Source organism: Pseudophryne corroboree, chromosome 6 (assembly GCF_028390025.1).
Source record: "Pseudophryne corroboree isolate aPseCor3 chromosome 6, aPseCor3.hap2, whole genome shotgun sequence".
Classification (NCBI taxonomy): domain Eukaryota; kingdom Metazoa; phylum Chordata; class Amphibia; order Anura; family Myobatrachidae; genus Pseudophryne; species Pseudophryne corroboree.
The window spans coordinates 252953882-252972047 of NC_086449.1; the positions used below are offsets into that span (position 1 = coordinate 252953882).

At 39.7% G+C, this 18166-nt stretch overlaps 1 protein-coding gene across 26 annotated transcripts in view; it reads left to right on the forward strand.

Moving 5' to 3' along the window:
• Window positions 1-18166, forward strand: part of PPIP5K1 (diphosphoinositol pentakisphosphate kinase 1) — a 281975-nt gene that overhangs the window by 204391 nt on the left and 59418 nt on the right. For 18 of the 26 annotated variants that reach the window (XM_063925882.1, XM_063925883.1, XM_063925886.1 and 15 more), the window contains one exon: window positions 15670-15732. The exons of the other annotated variants lie outside the window; for them this stretch is intronic. In XM_063925882.1, coding sequence (XP_063781952.1) covers window positions 15670-15732 — 63 coding nt within the window. The remainder of the gene's footprint in view (window positions 1-15669; window positions 15733-18166) is intronic. 26 annotated transcript variants of the gene reach the window in all.

The following is an 18166-nucleotide window of genomic DNA, read 5'->3' on the forward strand; positions in this document are numbered from 1 at the left end:
TTGCTGGCATGGAAAGAACAGAACCAACTACCCACATGGTTCAGATGAAATTAGGGAGGAAAACCTTACTTGTTTTTGCATAGAAGTGTGAGCAATAAACAAGCAATGGGGGTAATTCAGAGTTGATCGCAGCAGCAAATTTGTTAGCAGTTGGGCAAAACCATGGGCCTAATTCAGACCTGATCGTAGCACTGCAAAATTTTGCAGGGCTACGATCAGGCACACTGACATGCGGGGGAAACGCGCAGCACAGGGCTAGTCCACCCGTATGTCTGGCCTGCCCATCCCCCCTGCAGAAGTACAAAAGCATCGCACAGCGGCGATGCTTCTGCACTTCAGGAGTAACTCCCGGCCAGCGCAGCTTTTGCGTGCTGGCCGGGAGCTACTCGTTGCTGCCCGGGTCGCAGCGGCTGCGTGTGACGTCACATAGCCGATGTGGCCCGCCACCCGCACAGTCTGGCCAAGCCTGCGTTGGCCGGACCGCGCCCACAAAACGGCGGCCAAACGCCTGCAGTGCACATGGTTTTGCCCAAGTGCTAACAAATTTGCTGCTGCGATCAACTCTGAATTAGGCCCAATGTCTTCCCACCATAATAACGAGAAGGGTGCACAGCCACAAATTGTGGTTCCAGTAGCATACAGTGGTTGATGGAATTTACCCAAAACACTTAACTCCATATATTGCCTCCTTTTGATATAATTAACTAACTAATTCTAAATGATTTTTTTAGAATAGTTATAATTACAATAGTCATTACTAGACCTAAATTATCTACTAGAGCCAGTGATTTTTTTCAGGGGAAATGCATAGGAAAGCTATCTCGGAAATTTTCTTTAACAATGATGTAATCCAAAACCACATTCTTGTATCCTACTCCGGTCAGTAGAGAAATCAGAAATCCTCTAATACCGGACCCAGGTGCTAGTTCCCCAGTGGTTTTGCCAATGTATGGTCAGTGCACAACTTAGAATTACAAATCCTGGCGGCCACTGCTGGACGCGATGAGGCTATAAGAGATTGCTGCAGTTGGCAACTTACTTGTGGAGAAGTGTTGCTCTGGGGAGGACTTGATGCCTGCTGTGAAGTGATCTGCCTGTGAGGCTAGGACTCCAGTGAGAAGTAAGAGGATTTTAAAGCTTATTTGGATTCCGAAAACTGAAAACAAGAAAGTTACTACAAAATATATAGTAGAAAGTTTTTACAAAGAATCCTAAGGAACATTAAATAATTTAAGAGGGAAGTCGTTCACAAAATTGAAACACGCGTGGCCCACATCTCAGTTTTGGAAACTGCCCTTAGAAAATCAGCCTACACAAACTCTTGCAGAGTTAATTGTCACTCTTTTCATTCATGAATTATTTTTTCTTTTAGCACAATGCTTTGTTCATCATTAGGAGACATGAGGACTGTCTTCCCTGCATGGGCCACTTGTTTGTATCTGAAAGTTTTTATTGCATTTGTCGAAATGTGCCTACGTTATAAATGAGATCTCCTTCTGGGTGGTATTTGATTGAACATAAAGGATGACGCATTTTAGTCCTTTGTGTAGAACAACCCCCTACTATATGGGAAACTCGTCCCTTTAAAAAAAAAAAAAATCCTTATGCTTCTGCTTAAAATAAGTTAGTTTATATAAGTATAGGAGCAAATAGCACTGCAGGATGAGCTTGTTTTCCCCTTCTGTCAATCTAATATATTATCGTGATCTCCAATAGTATTCTTTCCAGTCTGTGCTCTCCCTAAATTGCTAGACATAACTTTTAGTTAGTTTCTTTATTTTTACCTAAGATCAGAATGTTGTCTTCCATCTTTTTTTTTCTGGCACCTTTACTTCTTCTTGCCTTGTACATAAGGCTAAAGCGCCGTGTAGGCAAGTGTTGCAGCTGCCTTGGGGACCAAGGTGCAGTGCTGAGCACACTGTCTGCACGATTCACACACAAGTCCGAATGCGGCCAGATTTTTAACTAACTGTGCATGTGCCATGTGCTGCATATTTATCTTTGTGGATTTACGGGTGATTCAGAGTCATTAGCGTGTCAGTTGCTTTTCTGTGACTGCAGAATGGTGCTACTGGTATACACACTAAAGAGAACCCCTGCTACACACTATTCTGTGTTCTGCTTAGGCAAAGTGGACGCCTAGTTCAGACAGCTCTCCTGCAGTTAGCATGGGGTATGCAAAAATGTCAATGATAGTGTTTACCAATGCTCTTGCAGATGGAGGAGTGGGGCAGCGCAGCTGCATAGGTGTGTGGGACTCAGAATACCGGCATATAATCGTATTAGCATTGTGTTTGTTGCTGCTATTCAGAATTGTATTTGCCTTACGTATGACTCAGTATCAAGCCCAGTATGCCTAAAATCAGAACACATTCTGTCATCATTGCTTAAAGCTGGTTACATATACTGTACCTGGGCAGGGTAGTGAGGTGGGTGAAACAGCCCACCCTCTTTTCCAGTTTACACTAGTTTTAGGCCAGAGCCCTCTTCCTCTGTACTCTACTCCTAGCACTATCCCGGTTACTAGTGCACTTCTGTTCCCCCGTCTCCCATCTCCCACCAGCGATTCTGATCCTGTGTGATTGCACACTTGTTGAGTACAGGATCACTGGATGGTGGTTTCCCTTTCCAAGTGTATTTTCATTACTTGCTTTCACAGAGATGCATCACTCTACATTTGGTTGCACCATTTTGTTACAGTTTTCCTATGTAGTATTCTTCCATTGTATTGTTTACCCATGTGCGGTGTTGTGGATACCTTGTAGTGCTCTATAAATGATGATGATGATAATCTTTAGCCAATTTTGAGAAACTATGAGAAGATTGTGGTGCCAATTGCAACTTTTATATAACACAAAGTTTGTGCATCCTACTTCAGCAAGCTAATTATTCCATGACCTCTCAAGTATATGTATTTCTGCTAGAACTTTCAAATAACATGACATGATTTGGGGTCTATACTGCATTTCAGGTTTCTTGGCACCAGTGATTATATTATTGCTCTATTTTTTACCTATAATATTTATCAAGCTGTGTTTTAAAAGAATATTGTGTTTTAGATTCACTGTTTCAGTGGGCTCTTGAAGGTTAGTGACTTAAGGGGCCCATACATCTGGAAGGTATCGGGGTAATCTCCAATGCTACTTATGCCTGAGTTTGGGGCATCTGGGAAATCCCAACTTTTTGGAAATCCTCGATTCACCGATTTTGACCCAAAAATGATAGGAATCAGATTTTTTATACATGAAATATTTTCCAATTCCGCAACAGATCGTTAATGTCCACGGATTGGAAGAACGGGAATTGGGCCTTTAGATATATGACCCGCATTAGTGACAGCTGAGACTTATGATAAAAATAAATAACTAATATTAGTCACACATGGTCCAGTCCAGAGGCCAGTTTGGCTACATACGTTATTGTGCCTCATGCCTGTTCGTGGGGGTCATTTGCAGAAGAATTTATCAACATGACCAATAATAGTGTCTATAAACTTTGGTCAGATTGTTATGGGCATTGCACATACATGCTAGAAATTTGAACCAATTACATGATTTCACCATTGTTTAGCTTGAAGACCTCAACCCATGAAAAAAAAAACATAGTTTGTGTAAACAAGCCAACATACAGTAAGTATTGGGGAAATGAAAGGCTACTGCGATAGATACTGTCACTTTTAATCTAATATGGAGACCTACTAAAGGTCTTCTAAAACAAGGCTGCAGATTTCAAGTGCCACAAAAAGCAGCCACTTCATTTAATAGGCGTAAGTGCCCACAAATAGAAATGAAAAACAAATGTCTGAGAAGATCTGTATTGCTGCATTTCGATGTAGCCACAATCTAAGAACTGAAAGCTATCTAGAGATATTAATATTGCATTTTAGAATCTTGCCTTTATTTTTGTATGTATCCGTTCCCATATTGTTGTGAGGCCTTGCATGTTGTAATAGCAGGGATAATCCCTGTATGTATTGTTTTCTCAATATTTGCCTGCGTTATCTGCCTGTAAGTGCTAGAGTAGGCATGCATATTGCAGCGCTAGAAGACACCATTATCACTAGAAAGAAAAGGAACTTACCGTAGGGCTTCCTCTCCTGCAACCATTTCTCCAGTTGAAAAAGCTGATATCTGCTTCTCCTCACGTGAATGGTGTGAAGGAAGCAGTAATTAATGCAAGGTTGTCAAAGTTTTACTTACATTTTTATTTTCTTGTCTCACTGCTTTAATCACGCATGCGTCGATAACTAAAATGACATGCTATTTGGCTTGGAACTATTCACCAAAGGTGTGGCTTATCATTCACCCACTTTCACACCCATTTCTGCATACATTTTGCAGTAAACACTTCCTGCTTCGCCACGATAATAGGCGAGGCAGGTGCGGCATGAACTCTGTGGCATGTGGAGTGTCAGTACATTTATCCACGGTCTCTTGGCAATACATAGTTGTACTTCATTCAGGATTTTCCCTGATCATAGGGCTTTTGTGCCATGAAAGCTCGTCATGTAATGTTGTGGATCTTTAGTTAGTTAATAAAGGGCATCACTTTCATATAACTCTTGCCTTTTGATCATACAGTACTAAAAGTATCCACTACCTCTTTTACATTGGGTAAAATTGTACTACCATTCTGTACATTTTGATGTCTATGACTAGCACTACATAACAATAGTGAAACACAGAAGCAAAGACAAATAATGTATACAGAGTTGGGTATGGCTGACCGGCGCTGGGGATCATACCGAACGCGATACCTGCAGCAGAATGCCGGGGGGGTGGAGGGGGGGGGGGGGGGGGGGCAACGTAGCACCTTGCGGGGCATGCCCACTGTCTAGATTCAGAGGGATCGGGATGTAGTATGACTACATCCCTGTGGGTGTATGTGTATGTATGTGTATATCTATGGGATCCGGTCTGAAGATCGACAGTGTCTAGGTCGACAATGTTTAGGTCGACCACTATAGGTCGACAGTCACTAGGTCGACATGGATGGAAGGTCGACAGGGTTTCTAGGTCGACATGTGCTAGGTCGACAGGTCTAAAGGTCGACATGAGTTTTTCACAATTTTTTTTGGGGGGGGGATTTTTTCATACTTAACGATCCACGTGGACTACGATTGAAACGGTAAAGTGTGCCGAGCGAAGCGGTAGCGGAGCGAAGGCACCATGCCCGAAGCATGGCGAGCGAAGCGAGCCATGCGAGGGGACGCGGTGCACTAATTTGGGATCCCGGTCACTTTCCGAAGAAAACGACACCCAAAAAAAATAAAAATCCTCATGTCGACCTTTAGACCTGTCGACCTAGCACATGTCGACCTAGAAACCCTGTCGACCTTCCATCCATGTCGACCTAGTGACTGTCGACCTATAGTGGTCGACCTAAACATTGTCTACCTAGACACTGTCGATAAAACGAACTACACCCATATCTATGTATGTATATATATATATATATATATATATATATATATATATATATAATATTCTATAGAAACCCAATATCTCGATAGAGACAAGGTGGCACTCGCAGTCTTATTCAAGCAAAGTTTTTTGCTCTCTACCTTTCGTCGGGAGCTAACATACAAATAAACATGACTGGTTTAACAAGCTTTACCAGGCAGGTAAGGCTTTTGAAACCAGTCATGTCTATTTGTATTTTCTCTCCTGATGAAATGGGTTGACCCCTGAAACGTAGAGAGCAATAAACTTGGCTTGAATAAGACTTTGAGTGCCTCCTTGTCTTTTTCAAGATATTGGGTCTCTACATACTTTGGAGGATGGCAATGAAGTGTCTGTAATTGTCCACAAGACAGTGGGTGCCGAATTCATCTGTGTATTTATATATATATATATATATATATATTCAGAATTGTCTTGTGTATCAACGTTTCAGCGCCTTTTAATGTGCTTTTTTCAAGATCAAGTAACATGTATATTCACTCATTTATGTCCCAGTCCCTCCTTATGCTTGGCGCCGATACCCGCTCTCCCACACTGTGGTCGTCGCAGGGAAGTGAAGTCAGCAGTGCGCACCCCCGTTGTCTAGGTGACAACAATAACAATGTAAACGTATCGATGAAATAACCTAGAGCAATAAACTGACAAACTAGGTAAGGCGCGGACTGGATGTAGTTAGTGTATCTACTGTCACCATGTTAACAGTGACGATATAGACACAAGAAAGCAGGCAACGGTAACCAAACAAGTTTGTAAGGCCATTTAAAGCATTTTAACCGTGCGGGCATTATGCTACTAAAACAGAAATGCCTTATGTTGCAATACAGCCATGTCAGGATACTGCTGTTGCCATTCTTTAATCGACAACATAGTGACTGTAGACCTAGCACATGTATAACGCATGGGCAAGGGCCAAGTATACCATAACTAATTTTTCTTGACAGGCAGATGCCAGCTCAGTATTTGGTGAGGCTGTACCCAACTAGTAGCAAGGGCACAGAGTTAAAGTTGCTGAAAAGGGCTATAAAAATCTGGGGCACTGGAAGCAAGAATGGTGCTGGGGACAAACCTGAGAAAGGAGATCCCTGCCCTTGAGAGAGTGGACTGGAGAGAAGAGAAGGTCAGGTGGAGAGTGTTGATATATAGGAGGAGATGTGGTAGGCTTTGATTTAAAAGATGTGTTTTGGTGCCCATTTCAAGCTGGCAAGACTGCCAGCAAGGTCTGTTTTTCACAAAGAAATGAGTTCTGGAAATGGGCTCAGAGCGGAAGGTATCTTTGAGGCAGTGATGTAAGTAGGTCACCATGTGGAGTAGACGCAGCAATCGGAGGAGGAACTGACAGGAGGGATTGTGTACAGAAAAAAGGTTGGAGATGTAGGAGGGACAGAGTAATTAAGTGCTTTGTAAGTGAGTTTCAGGAGTTGGAACTGGATTCTGAGGATGATGGGAAACCACTAAAGCAGGTGCAGAGGGGCAGGCAATTACAGAGCTGTTATAAAGGAAAACTAGATGACAAGCAATATTCATGATAGATTAAAGTGCAAGTAAAGGGGAGACCAGGGAGGAGGAAATTACATTGGTAGTGCCAGGAGATAATGAGTGTATGGATGAGGGTTTTGGTGGCATCAGGGGAGTGAACGGGCTTGATATTAGAGATGCTGCGGAGGTGGGAACAGCAAGAATGAGAATTATTTTATTTTTTATGTGTGTGTGTGAAGGACAGGGAGCTGACCAGGGTGTCATCTAGGCAGCAGCTGGGAGATGGCCAGGAAGGAGATGTAATCAACAAAGAGAGAGGGGGAAGATTTTCAGTTTTGGTCATTTAATTTGAGAAAATGCTATGCATTGGGATAAGGTGGCAGAAAGCATGACCCAAGCAAAGACTGGGGAGCTGTCTGGGGTGAATTGTTATATCTTTTTGCTGCTCTCAGCAAGGTGTTATTGGAGAGCAGTGAAAGTAATGGGTATTCCAAAGGAGGAGGTGTAAAGTGAGAGGCGTAGAGGTCCAGGCTCTTGGAGAATGCTGACTGGTAGAGGTGTGAAGGTGGTTAGTGTTAGACACAGAAAAGAAGTGACCAGTGAGGCAAGAGGTGAATAAGGAGAGGGCAGAATCACAGAGACCAATAGATTAGAGAGTTTGAAGGAAAAGATGATGATCGACAGTGTCAAAGACAGCAAATAGATCAATAACAATAATATTAGAAAAGTGACCATTGACTGTGGCAGTGAGATACCAGAATATTAGAAAACAAATTAAAACAAATGATATCAATTGTTCACTTAACATCACTCGTTTTGCGCTGTTGAAAAGATGATATATTTGAGTACAGTAAATGAGACTTCATATTCTATTCTGTATGGCTATGTAGACTGAGACTAACATCGGTTATAACTGTATAACACACACAGTGGTTTTTGAGAGAGAATCAATATCATTCTCCGTTATCCAATTATTCCTGGGAGGGGAACATTGTGAGATTTTTAAATTGGTGTTTACAGAAGATAATAGCGTAAACAGTGTTTATAAACACTCATTTTCTCTACACATCTCCCATTTTTCTCTCTTTTCACTGATTTTTGATCTTCTACTGATTACGGGGTATATTCAATTAAAGTCGGATCCATTCCGACATGTATTTGTCGGAATGGATCCAACAACCCCTATTCAATACCCATCTTAATTCGACTTTTTCAAGTCGAATTAAGATGGGACGCAGAGGAGGAGAGGTGGGGGGACAGCCGGCGGGCATACAGGAGACAGCGCTACCATAGCGCTGCAGCAGGATGTCACTCACCCGCCCGACCTCACGGCAGCTTCCACCCGGCTCCAGCACCGTGCTGGAGCCGGGTGGAAGCTGCCGTGAGGTCGGGCGGGTGAGTGACATCCAGCTGCAGTGCTGATCTTAGCGCTGATCTCCTGTATGCCCGCCGGCTGTCCCCCTGTCTCCCTGCGGCTCGATCCCCCCTCGCCTCCTCCGGGTCTATCTCATTCCGACATCATTTTGATGTCGGATTGAGATAGTCGAATAGGGGGCCAAAACCTGTCGAATTTGGCCCCGTTTTCGACATCAACACGTGGATCGGCAGCTATTCCGCAGATCCACGTGCTTTTCGACAAGTCGAATGCCTCGACTTGTCGAAAAGCTCTGAATAGGTCGAATCAGGATTCGACCTTAAAAAGTCGAAAACTGACGTCTTTTCGACAGACGGCAGTTTTCGACTGCAATTGAATATACCCCTATGTATAAAAAATGTTTTATTGAAATGAAAAAAAGTAAACTATATTTCTTAATTTTACATTATTTATTCCGTGAGAGTGCACCATTGCTCAGCATACTTTTTGTTGAGCCCTCTTTTCGATAATCCCTTTTGCCCCTAAGCATTTCTTTACATAAGGATTGAATGTTCTCTAGATTTTATACATTGAAACTATTGCAGTAAAACCTGTTCTCCCTTGAAAAAAGGAATATTTTTGATCAGTCTGCATGTTTACAGATAGATACAGCAAGGTCTGGCAGCAGAGATAAAAATTCTCTTACCAAGTGGTGCACGTTGGGTTAACATCCTCCTAAGTTCTCATCTACTCCATCCATTTTACCACACAATATTAAGAACGAGTAATTGTAGTCTAAAAGAAGACACGTTAAGACACTTAGAAGGTTGATATCATTATAAGTGTGGTGAAAATGAATTCATTAGAGAGCAGTCTGACTTGGCTGCATGCCATTTTAGATACTCGCCCACAAGCCAGAAAACACCTATACACTGTGAGCCTTATTCACATTTGGATGTAAACACAAATTGCAGCCTTTTAAAAAAACCATTGCTTATGCAAAGGTGCCAGGGTGTCAGTTGGCAAGGGTACAAAATATGCATGTTGAGACAATTTGCAGCCATGATGGTCCATAAAGATGACTGGAGGGAACTGAAGGCGGATACAAGTTGTAAACTGATGATGTTGATGATGACAGCTGTAGCCTGCGTCTGATTGGTCAAATGCAGTTAAATTGCTGAAACTGTTTTTTAAACAATTATTTTGTACGCTCTAGCCTTTTAAATCAAAGTATGTTTCCAACGGAGTTTGGGAAGCGGAAGGCTATCCATATGCTTTAGTGTCTACTTCAAGATAATAAAAATCGGCATATCGCATGCTTCAATTGAGTATATATATATATATATATATATATATATATATATATATATATATATTTATTTGGTTATCTTGAGCTGGGAAAAATGTGGACCAACCAGTCCCTCTGCACTTTAAGGAACAACAACATTCACTAGTACTTTATTATAGATCATGTGCCGGAATCTCTAAGGGCAGGAGATAGGGCTAAAACTCTGTTAATAAAGGAGTCCCATTGGATTCTGCGACTGGGTACCATCAAACCAGGAGGTCTTAATGATAAGATCAGTTGGAGTTCTGTGGTCTAAATTGATGTTAGCTTTATTTGTGTCTCTTTCTACTATGTGTGGCTATTTGGCTGTAATATGCTAAAGGTCTTTTTTGTGTGCTGTGCATTCTCTGTATGGTATATTGGCTTACACAGATTAATAAGATGGAAGTTTGAGTTCTATTTTTTAAGTATCACTTATCACTTCTATACTGCTCATACTGTCTGTTTTATCTGTATATGTTCATTTGTTTGTAATGATTGTTGTTTTATATATGTGTATTGTGCATCTGTCCGGTCCACGTAATGGCCCTCTGTCTCTGCGCCCAAAAGTCTGTAGTCATGGTGGTCTTGTGTGGTGTGTACGGTGGAACGCTGTCCGGAGCGGCTGGAGCGCAAGCTTTGCGGTTACCAGGGCGACGGCAGTGGTTTCCACCGGAAGTGCATCACTCAGGCTGTGATCCGGCAGGCGGCTCCCAGTGAGCAGTGTGACTGACAGTGGATGGAGTGGATATGCGCAAGGGGTTTAAAGGTGGGTAAGTGTATGTGTTTGTTGTGTTTCTGTGCGGACCTGAAGACTGGGTGCTGGCTTCAAAAGTACTCAACCAAAATACAGGTTTATCTGCATTATCGCTGACTCTGAGTGCCGTCATTACATATAAATGTATGTGTGTGTGTATATCTATATGTGTATGTGTGTGTATATCTATGTGTGTGTGTATATGTATATATATATATATATATATATATATATGTGTGTGTGTGTATATATATATATATATATATATATATATATATATATATATAGATAGATAGATGGATAGATCAAAAAATGAGGCGGCACTCAGAGATTTGTTGAAAAGCAAACAGGTGTGTATTCAAATCATCACATCACATCAACGTTTCGGGGAACAAATCCCCTTCATCAGGATGAACAAACAGTGCAGAAAGTGAAATATATAGACAGACTCACCCAAGGAGACTTCCCACTGCACATCACCGCAGTCCCAGCATACCTGGCTTCGCCTCCCTCACTTCCTGCGGAAGTGACAAAACGGGTCCCTGGCTGGTAACCACGGTGATGCTGTAAACAAAACAGAGGATCATCAATGGGACCAATAATCAGCACTCCGTGACAGAAATTTCCAAGACATTATGTCTTATTCTATATTATAATTCATCAAAAAGACTTATTTAGAGTAAGACCCACTCTGGGGATAGAAAGTGCATCTAGTGCATCTAGTGCTTTTGGAAGCCACCTGGCTTAACATTAAAGGTGCATAAAGTAAACATCAGGTAAAATTTATAAAGTGGCTCTGTGTAAAGTGTATTAAAAGCGCTGATTCATATCCACATGAAAATTCCTCCTTAGTGCATTACCAAATTACATAAAAAGCACTTAGTGACATAAAGTTAAAAAAGAGAGAACATATAAACATTACACAGATGTACTGACAAGGCATAAAAACAATAAAACTGCACCTCTTTTAGTAAACAACAGCAGTACATTTAGTAACAGCGCCACTTAGTGTGAAAACTTGTTCAATATAACTTAGCAGTCATTACTTTCAGATTGATAAACATACATTTTCGCCGTTTAAAGGAAGTGGCTAAGGCCCAGTGTCTCATTCAGCCCTTTTGGTCGTAGAGTATCCAATCTATGGATCCACCTAGATTCTAATTGGAGTAATTTTTTTGCTCTGTTACCCCCCGTATGGATTCAGGCACGTGATCTATAATGCGAGGCATCCAGAGTGCCGGCGTTACGCTGTATAAAATATAAAACCACAGCACTCACCACCCCAGAACCGGGGTGCACTGTCTGCACTCACCACTCATAGGGTGGGGTGCCCATGGCCACCTGCTTAAAAATATACAAACAGAAAGTTCAGCACTCACCAAAGCAAGCTCACTTATTTTCACAACATCAATAAATAAATGATGGGGGTTTAGTTAGTGAATTGGCCAATGCACGGAAGCCTGCAAACCGCTCGCCAAGGTACCCCATCTTCATGCAGGTCCTACACTATCACAGAGTCTCAAAAATTAAAACCTAGCAACTGTATCACACATAATATAACTGCAAATATGCCTACTTGGTTTAATGTGTATCTGCCAAATACTCCATGGCTTTTAAAGGTACACTAGTCACCTGACACTGGCTGATAAATTACTAAAGAACAGCTGACCCAGATTTAAGATAATTGGGCTTGCATAGGGGTGCATGAACAAAGCTTGTGGCCACAGGTTTTAATTTTTGAGACTCTGTGATAATGTAGGACCTGCATGAAGATGGGGTACCTTGGCGAGCGGTTTGCAGGCTTCCGTGCATTGGCCAATTCACTAACTAAACCCCCATCATTAATTTATTGATGTTGTGAAAATAAGTGAGCTTGCTTTGGTGAGTGCTGAACTTTCTGTTTGTGTGTGTGTGTATATGTGTGTGTGTGTGTGTATGTATGTGTATATATATATATATATATATATAACATAATATAGCTACGATGGTGGCACGCCACAGACTTGATTAAAAAGAATCAGACCAAATTACTACCCGACATTTCAGCTGTTTTCTTCCTCTTTTTTTTTCCCCCAAGGATAAATGTGACATGCATAAGCTTAACTCTATAACGCCCAACACCGGCATGGCAGTCTCTGTCCGGCTTCCGGATGTAAATGTGATGACGTCATGCCCACAGGGGCCAATATCCTAGCAACCAAAAACAACCTAGGATTAATGATTTTGTATCACAGTATTTATATAAAATGAGAAACTGGAGGCTTTGTTTTTTGGCGCTACACTTAGGACTGTGGCTGCCTCTTAAGTTCTCCTATTGACTTATCCCAAACAGATCCAAGAAGCTATAATGAATGTGAGTGAGTAGGTGAAGAAGATGGTGCTACAGTATGGTAGGAGTGTAGAATTTTCAAGACAAATTAAATAAGTATTACTTATCTAAAAAAGGACATAATGAGTTTCTTGATCTCTTGTTTTACTTCAAGATTCCATTGGCGTGGAATAAAAAATGTTTGTACCTTCTTCCAGGGCTGCAGAGCTAAATCCTCCTGTCCGTGCCTCCTCAGACCAACGGATTTAGAGAGTTGTCCTCTCTTTGTGCTCTTTTGTGAAGCTACACCTCTTGTCATATTGCTATTGCATTTACTGCTCTTACTGTCAGAGTTGGATTTTTTATTGTGATTACATTTGTGCCCTATTTGAATAAGACCCTCTAGCAAGTGCAAGACGTGGTATACTGTTTCTAATAATGCCTTTCCTAAATACAGACATGGACAAATTGGGGGGGTGGGGGTGTACACATACTGCTTATTCAAAACAATTCCTCCTGAAAAGTGATGAAATTAAAAGCTAATGTATCTTGTATACCTGCATTCCTTTGGGGTGTGCCAGACTAAAGCAAAGGTACTGTGAAGAGTAAAATGGTCTGGACAGATTTGTTGGTACCGCTTAGAAAAGAAAAAAAATAATTTGATTTATATCGATATTTCAAACGAATTGCTTTCTTGAACTAGCATTGCACGTCTTCAATCTTCTAATCAGACATTCAGTCTATTTAAATGGATATAAGTAGTCACTCAGCTGTTCTTTATATCATTGTGTCCACCACACTGATCATGGATCAGAAAGAAAATTCTAGACAAACATGTTAAAGGTAAAAGCTAGAACACTATCTACAAGCAGCTTGATGTTCCTATGACTACATTTGCAAGTAATATTAAGAGCTTTATTGTAACAGTGGTAGAAAAAGAGCCAAGTAAAACTTTCACAGAGATACAAGCTCAACGCAAAGGGCAAGGTATGTCCATGTCTGATCACACCATCCAATGCCTTTTGAGCAACAGTTGCCTCCATGGAAGAAGACCAAGGACCCTGGAAGAAAAGAAAACATAAATAGTTCAGACTGAAATGTGCTAAAATACATATTGACACAATGCTTACGTGAGAATGTCCTTTGGACAGTCGAAACAGGAACGTTTTGGCAAATCATATCAATTTTATGTTCATAGGCAAAAAATTAAGATTTCAAAGAAAAGAACACCATACCAACTGTAAAACATGGAGGAAGGGCAGTGATTTGTTGGTACTGCATCTGGCAAAAGGTGCCTGGAATCTGTGCATGGCACAATGAAATCTCAAGACTGTGAAGGCATTCTGAAGTGAAACATACTGCCCAGAAACCTCTGTCACAGTTGCAGGTCATAGGTCCTCCAACAGAATAATGACCCAAAATTGTATAAGACAGTAACATTGTAATGTTCTGAAGTGGCCTTCGATAAGCTTGATTTGAATCCTTTTGAACATCTGTGGAAAGAGCTGGAAGATGCAGTCTGGAGACGATACCCATCAAACAGCTAGCTGCTGACAGGTGCGGAAGACTCATTGAGATCTAAGAAATTGCTCGGTTGCAGTGATTGCCTCTATTGGTTGTGACAAAATATTTCTTTAAGGGTCCCAGAATTTTTGCCCATGCCATTTTCATTGTTTTAGTCTGTTGAATGAAAAAAATAAATTGCAAAGTCTGATTTCTATTAAATATGGAATAAACAATGATAATTACTTTTGTAACTTTCAAGTTACTGTATTTCAGAGAAAAATACAGGTTTTTCTGTTTCGTGGAAGGGTACCAACAAATTTTTCTATGTCTATGCTACATACACCTGGCAGGACCTTCCGCATCGATAAGACATGTATTGTTTTTGGAAAACAAAGTAAAATTGCGTCCGAGTCTCAGACAGACCACTTTCTAATTTTCTCTTGTGGGGAAAAAATTTATGCAGTAGGCCTTTACAATTTACATTACATTAGTAGAGTGCAAAACATGTATCTAGACCCCATTAGCAATACATGACACCCCCCCCCCACACACACATACACACACTGCACCCCACTAGCTCAGAAACAACATGCTTTTAATGCACATACTTCATCCCTTGACATTTACCTAAATATGCCTTAATGTAAAAAAACTATTGAGTGGTTGTACCAAAGGTTATGTTTTGGTTTTCTAATATTGTGCGTATCAGAATTATGTCAATAACACAAACATGGTAGCTTCAGTACAATTGTACTACGAGCACTGTGTTATCATATATGCTCTGTTGCATGGTTGGGCTTAATGTACAGACCACATTATTAAAGAGCATATACTTTTATTGCTTTTATTGGTTTACCTTTGAATCTTTCAAGATTTGTTTTATAATGTTGAATTCAGATGGAATCCATATTCTACATTTTAATCAAATTAGTTTAGTACATGGATTAAAATTCACTATCATTGTTAGTAGTAAATCCACAATTTTTTTCAGAATATACTTTTTTATGTTCGAAATGTAATTAATAAAAAAATATATATGTTTGCAATGCACGTGCATCAATGTCAAAGCTGAATTGAGCCCACCCTTTAGACATCTCTGAAAGTTTGAAATGTAATCTAATTTAGACACAAAACCTATAAAGATGGATGTCCTAGCTATATCCATTCAACATTTCGTTCTATAATACATAACTGTATTTAAATACCTCACAGTGCACATTTTGGTTATATTGTTATTGCAGAACATATGGTACGGTACCTATAACTTGTGCATGAAAAACATACATTAACTGATTTCTTCAGCATCTCTGCTTTCTCATGCATGTGGCTTCTGCTAATGCTCATTGAATGGATAATTGAGCTGTAACACAAGCTGTGCCTGCAGGGTGTTTTCCGAGGATCCTGTGCGTCTGTATGTGCCTGTCCTAGTGCCCAAAATCAGGATGTTAATTCCGATGCTTGTTTTTTTTTTTTCCTCAGAACTGTTGTCTATGCCAGCTGTAAAGCGATTTTCTGTGTCGTTTGCAAAGCATCCGACTAATGGTACGTTCGCTTCTTTGATTTGAAGTGTTGCCTCACACTATTAACCCCATTTTTATTTTTTCGTTTCGTGTTTTTCTTTTTTTAATAAATAAATATATATATATATATATATATATATATATATATATTCGTTACCATTCCGACAACTCTTGTCCATACTGATATTGTGATGTGGATCCTTCCTTTCCTCTTTTTCCATCATTTTTCTTCAATTACTTAATTTCCTATTTTTATGTCGTATCGTCTTTCCTCTCACTCATCTTCAAACATTACGCAATATTGAAATTATTCTGTTCTTGCAAGCAACCCCCACAAAGCACAATTATATAATGGGGGAAAAAAGAAAGAGCAACACTTTTACTTGAAGTTTATCCCTAACTTTTAAAATGGTCTATATTTTAATATCCCCAGCCCATAATAATTTATTAGTTTCATCTTTTAAACTGAATATTATAATAATAATAATAATAATAATAATAATAATAATAATAATGTTCCCATTTCTTAAACGTGCTGATGGAATCTTGCTTATCGATTGTGTTAATGTTATCCCTGATTGAAAAAACATGTTGATATAATAATAATAATATAAAAATTTTTTTTTACCTTGGAATCATTTTTTATTAGCCCAGCCTTTAAAACTGTTAAGTTAATTCATTTGCTGTTTTAGGGTTATCAAAATGCAAAAAAAAATTAAAAGCTAAATGGGAAAAAAAGTATTCTTTTTCCTTGAAACTAAATATAACGTTTAACACTTTTAAATATATTTTTGTTAGTACCTTTACAAAACGCATCTTATTTTAAAACCCCATGAGGGGTAAATGCAGGATTCGCAAGGGAGAGTTTCTGTATATGTGTAGAGGTATGGGGTGGAGCCAAAATTATGCTATTAAAAGTATTCTTATATTGGCCCCACCCTTTCCTCAGACACCACTTTTTTTTACATTGGTTACAAACATTGGTTTAGGAACATAGATGATTTCTAGTATTAACTAATGTTTCTAGTTGTAAACTAGTTACTTAAAAACTCTACACGCAATGAATTTGAACACCAAACCTCCTATAATGTATATATACTTGTGCAGCTTGTCATTTTTCGTTAAACCCCCGTTTTTCTAACATATATTGCTTTGTATGCCCTGGAGGGACTTAAACACCTAATCTCATGTATCCTAGTCAAACACTTAACATGTGAGCTTTTTGCTGCTGTGTTACAAGCCTAGTAATTCTAATTATATGAAGCTAGTTGTAATTGTAAGTTTTAACCATTGCAGCTAAACTGATCTATGTACTGTAGTGTGTAGCCACACGACACATAGAGCTGCTTAGCAACATTCATTTAAACTTACCATTACAAGTAGCTTTAGTTAAAATTACAAAGCTTCCTGTGCAGGAGCAAATAGCTCATGTGTTTAGTGTCTGACTGCGGTGTATGAAGTGGAGAGTTTGAGTCCTTTGTATTTATGTTGAGCAATGCGTATTTTAATTATAGGGTGCACTAACTCATGGTGCACACATGAGAGCAAATCCAATTATCCTGCTTGTCCCTGACCCCCCCCCCCCCCCCCCCCCCCAGTAAACCAGTGGAACATCTAGGAAAAAAAACTAGCAATGGTGAGGAAACAATGGTTTCCCACATCCTTAGAAACCCCCTCTAGTGCGCCACTGTCCATATAAGAGCCCTTTGTTTATACATGTGACAGCTACTGTTTGTAGGGCCAATATTGGACTTGCGGCAGTTATAAAATGGTAGATTTTTTTTCTGGGAGTTGCCATGTTAATTATTTTCAGAGTAGGACTATGTTATTGGGCGGACTTACTTTGCTTGCCTTTTTAAAATATGTAGCTAGAAGGAAAAGAGTTACCTTGAGCATACATTTTTTTATTCTGGCAGTATATTTTAGACTAATCCAACGTATTGACATGTGGAACAGGCTGATGTAAATATTTCAACATCTAGTGGTCAACTTGTAAGTGATGTGTTGAACTGCTCTCCAGGCTTTCAATTGAAAACTATAAGGTTCAGCATATACTACACTATATTTTTAAATATATATACCATTGCTGCTTTAAATGCGTTGGCTGCAGAGTGCTCACACATTTAGGAGGAGCATTTGGAAACGCTTGTTAGACAATTAATAGTTTTTAGTCTACAGTTGTAATAATCTCAACACAAATGTTAATAAATTAGTTTGTTTTTCAACTGCAGAGAACAGGTATTGTTGAAGTTCAATATTTGGAATTATTAAAATATTTTTTATTTTTTTTTACGTTAAGCCTCTTAATTCACAGCCATAAAATTAGTATTATTTAAGTTAAAGTAAACCCCTTGCAAAAAAAAAAATCCATTGAATTGCTTATTGTACATATATAAATATATCCTACATAAGCTAAAACCTAACTTACATCATATAATCAACATACGCTAATTAAA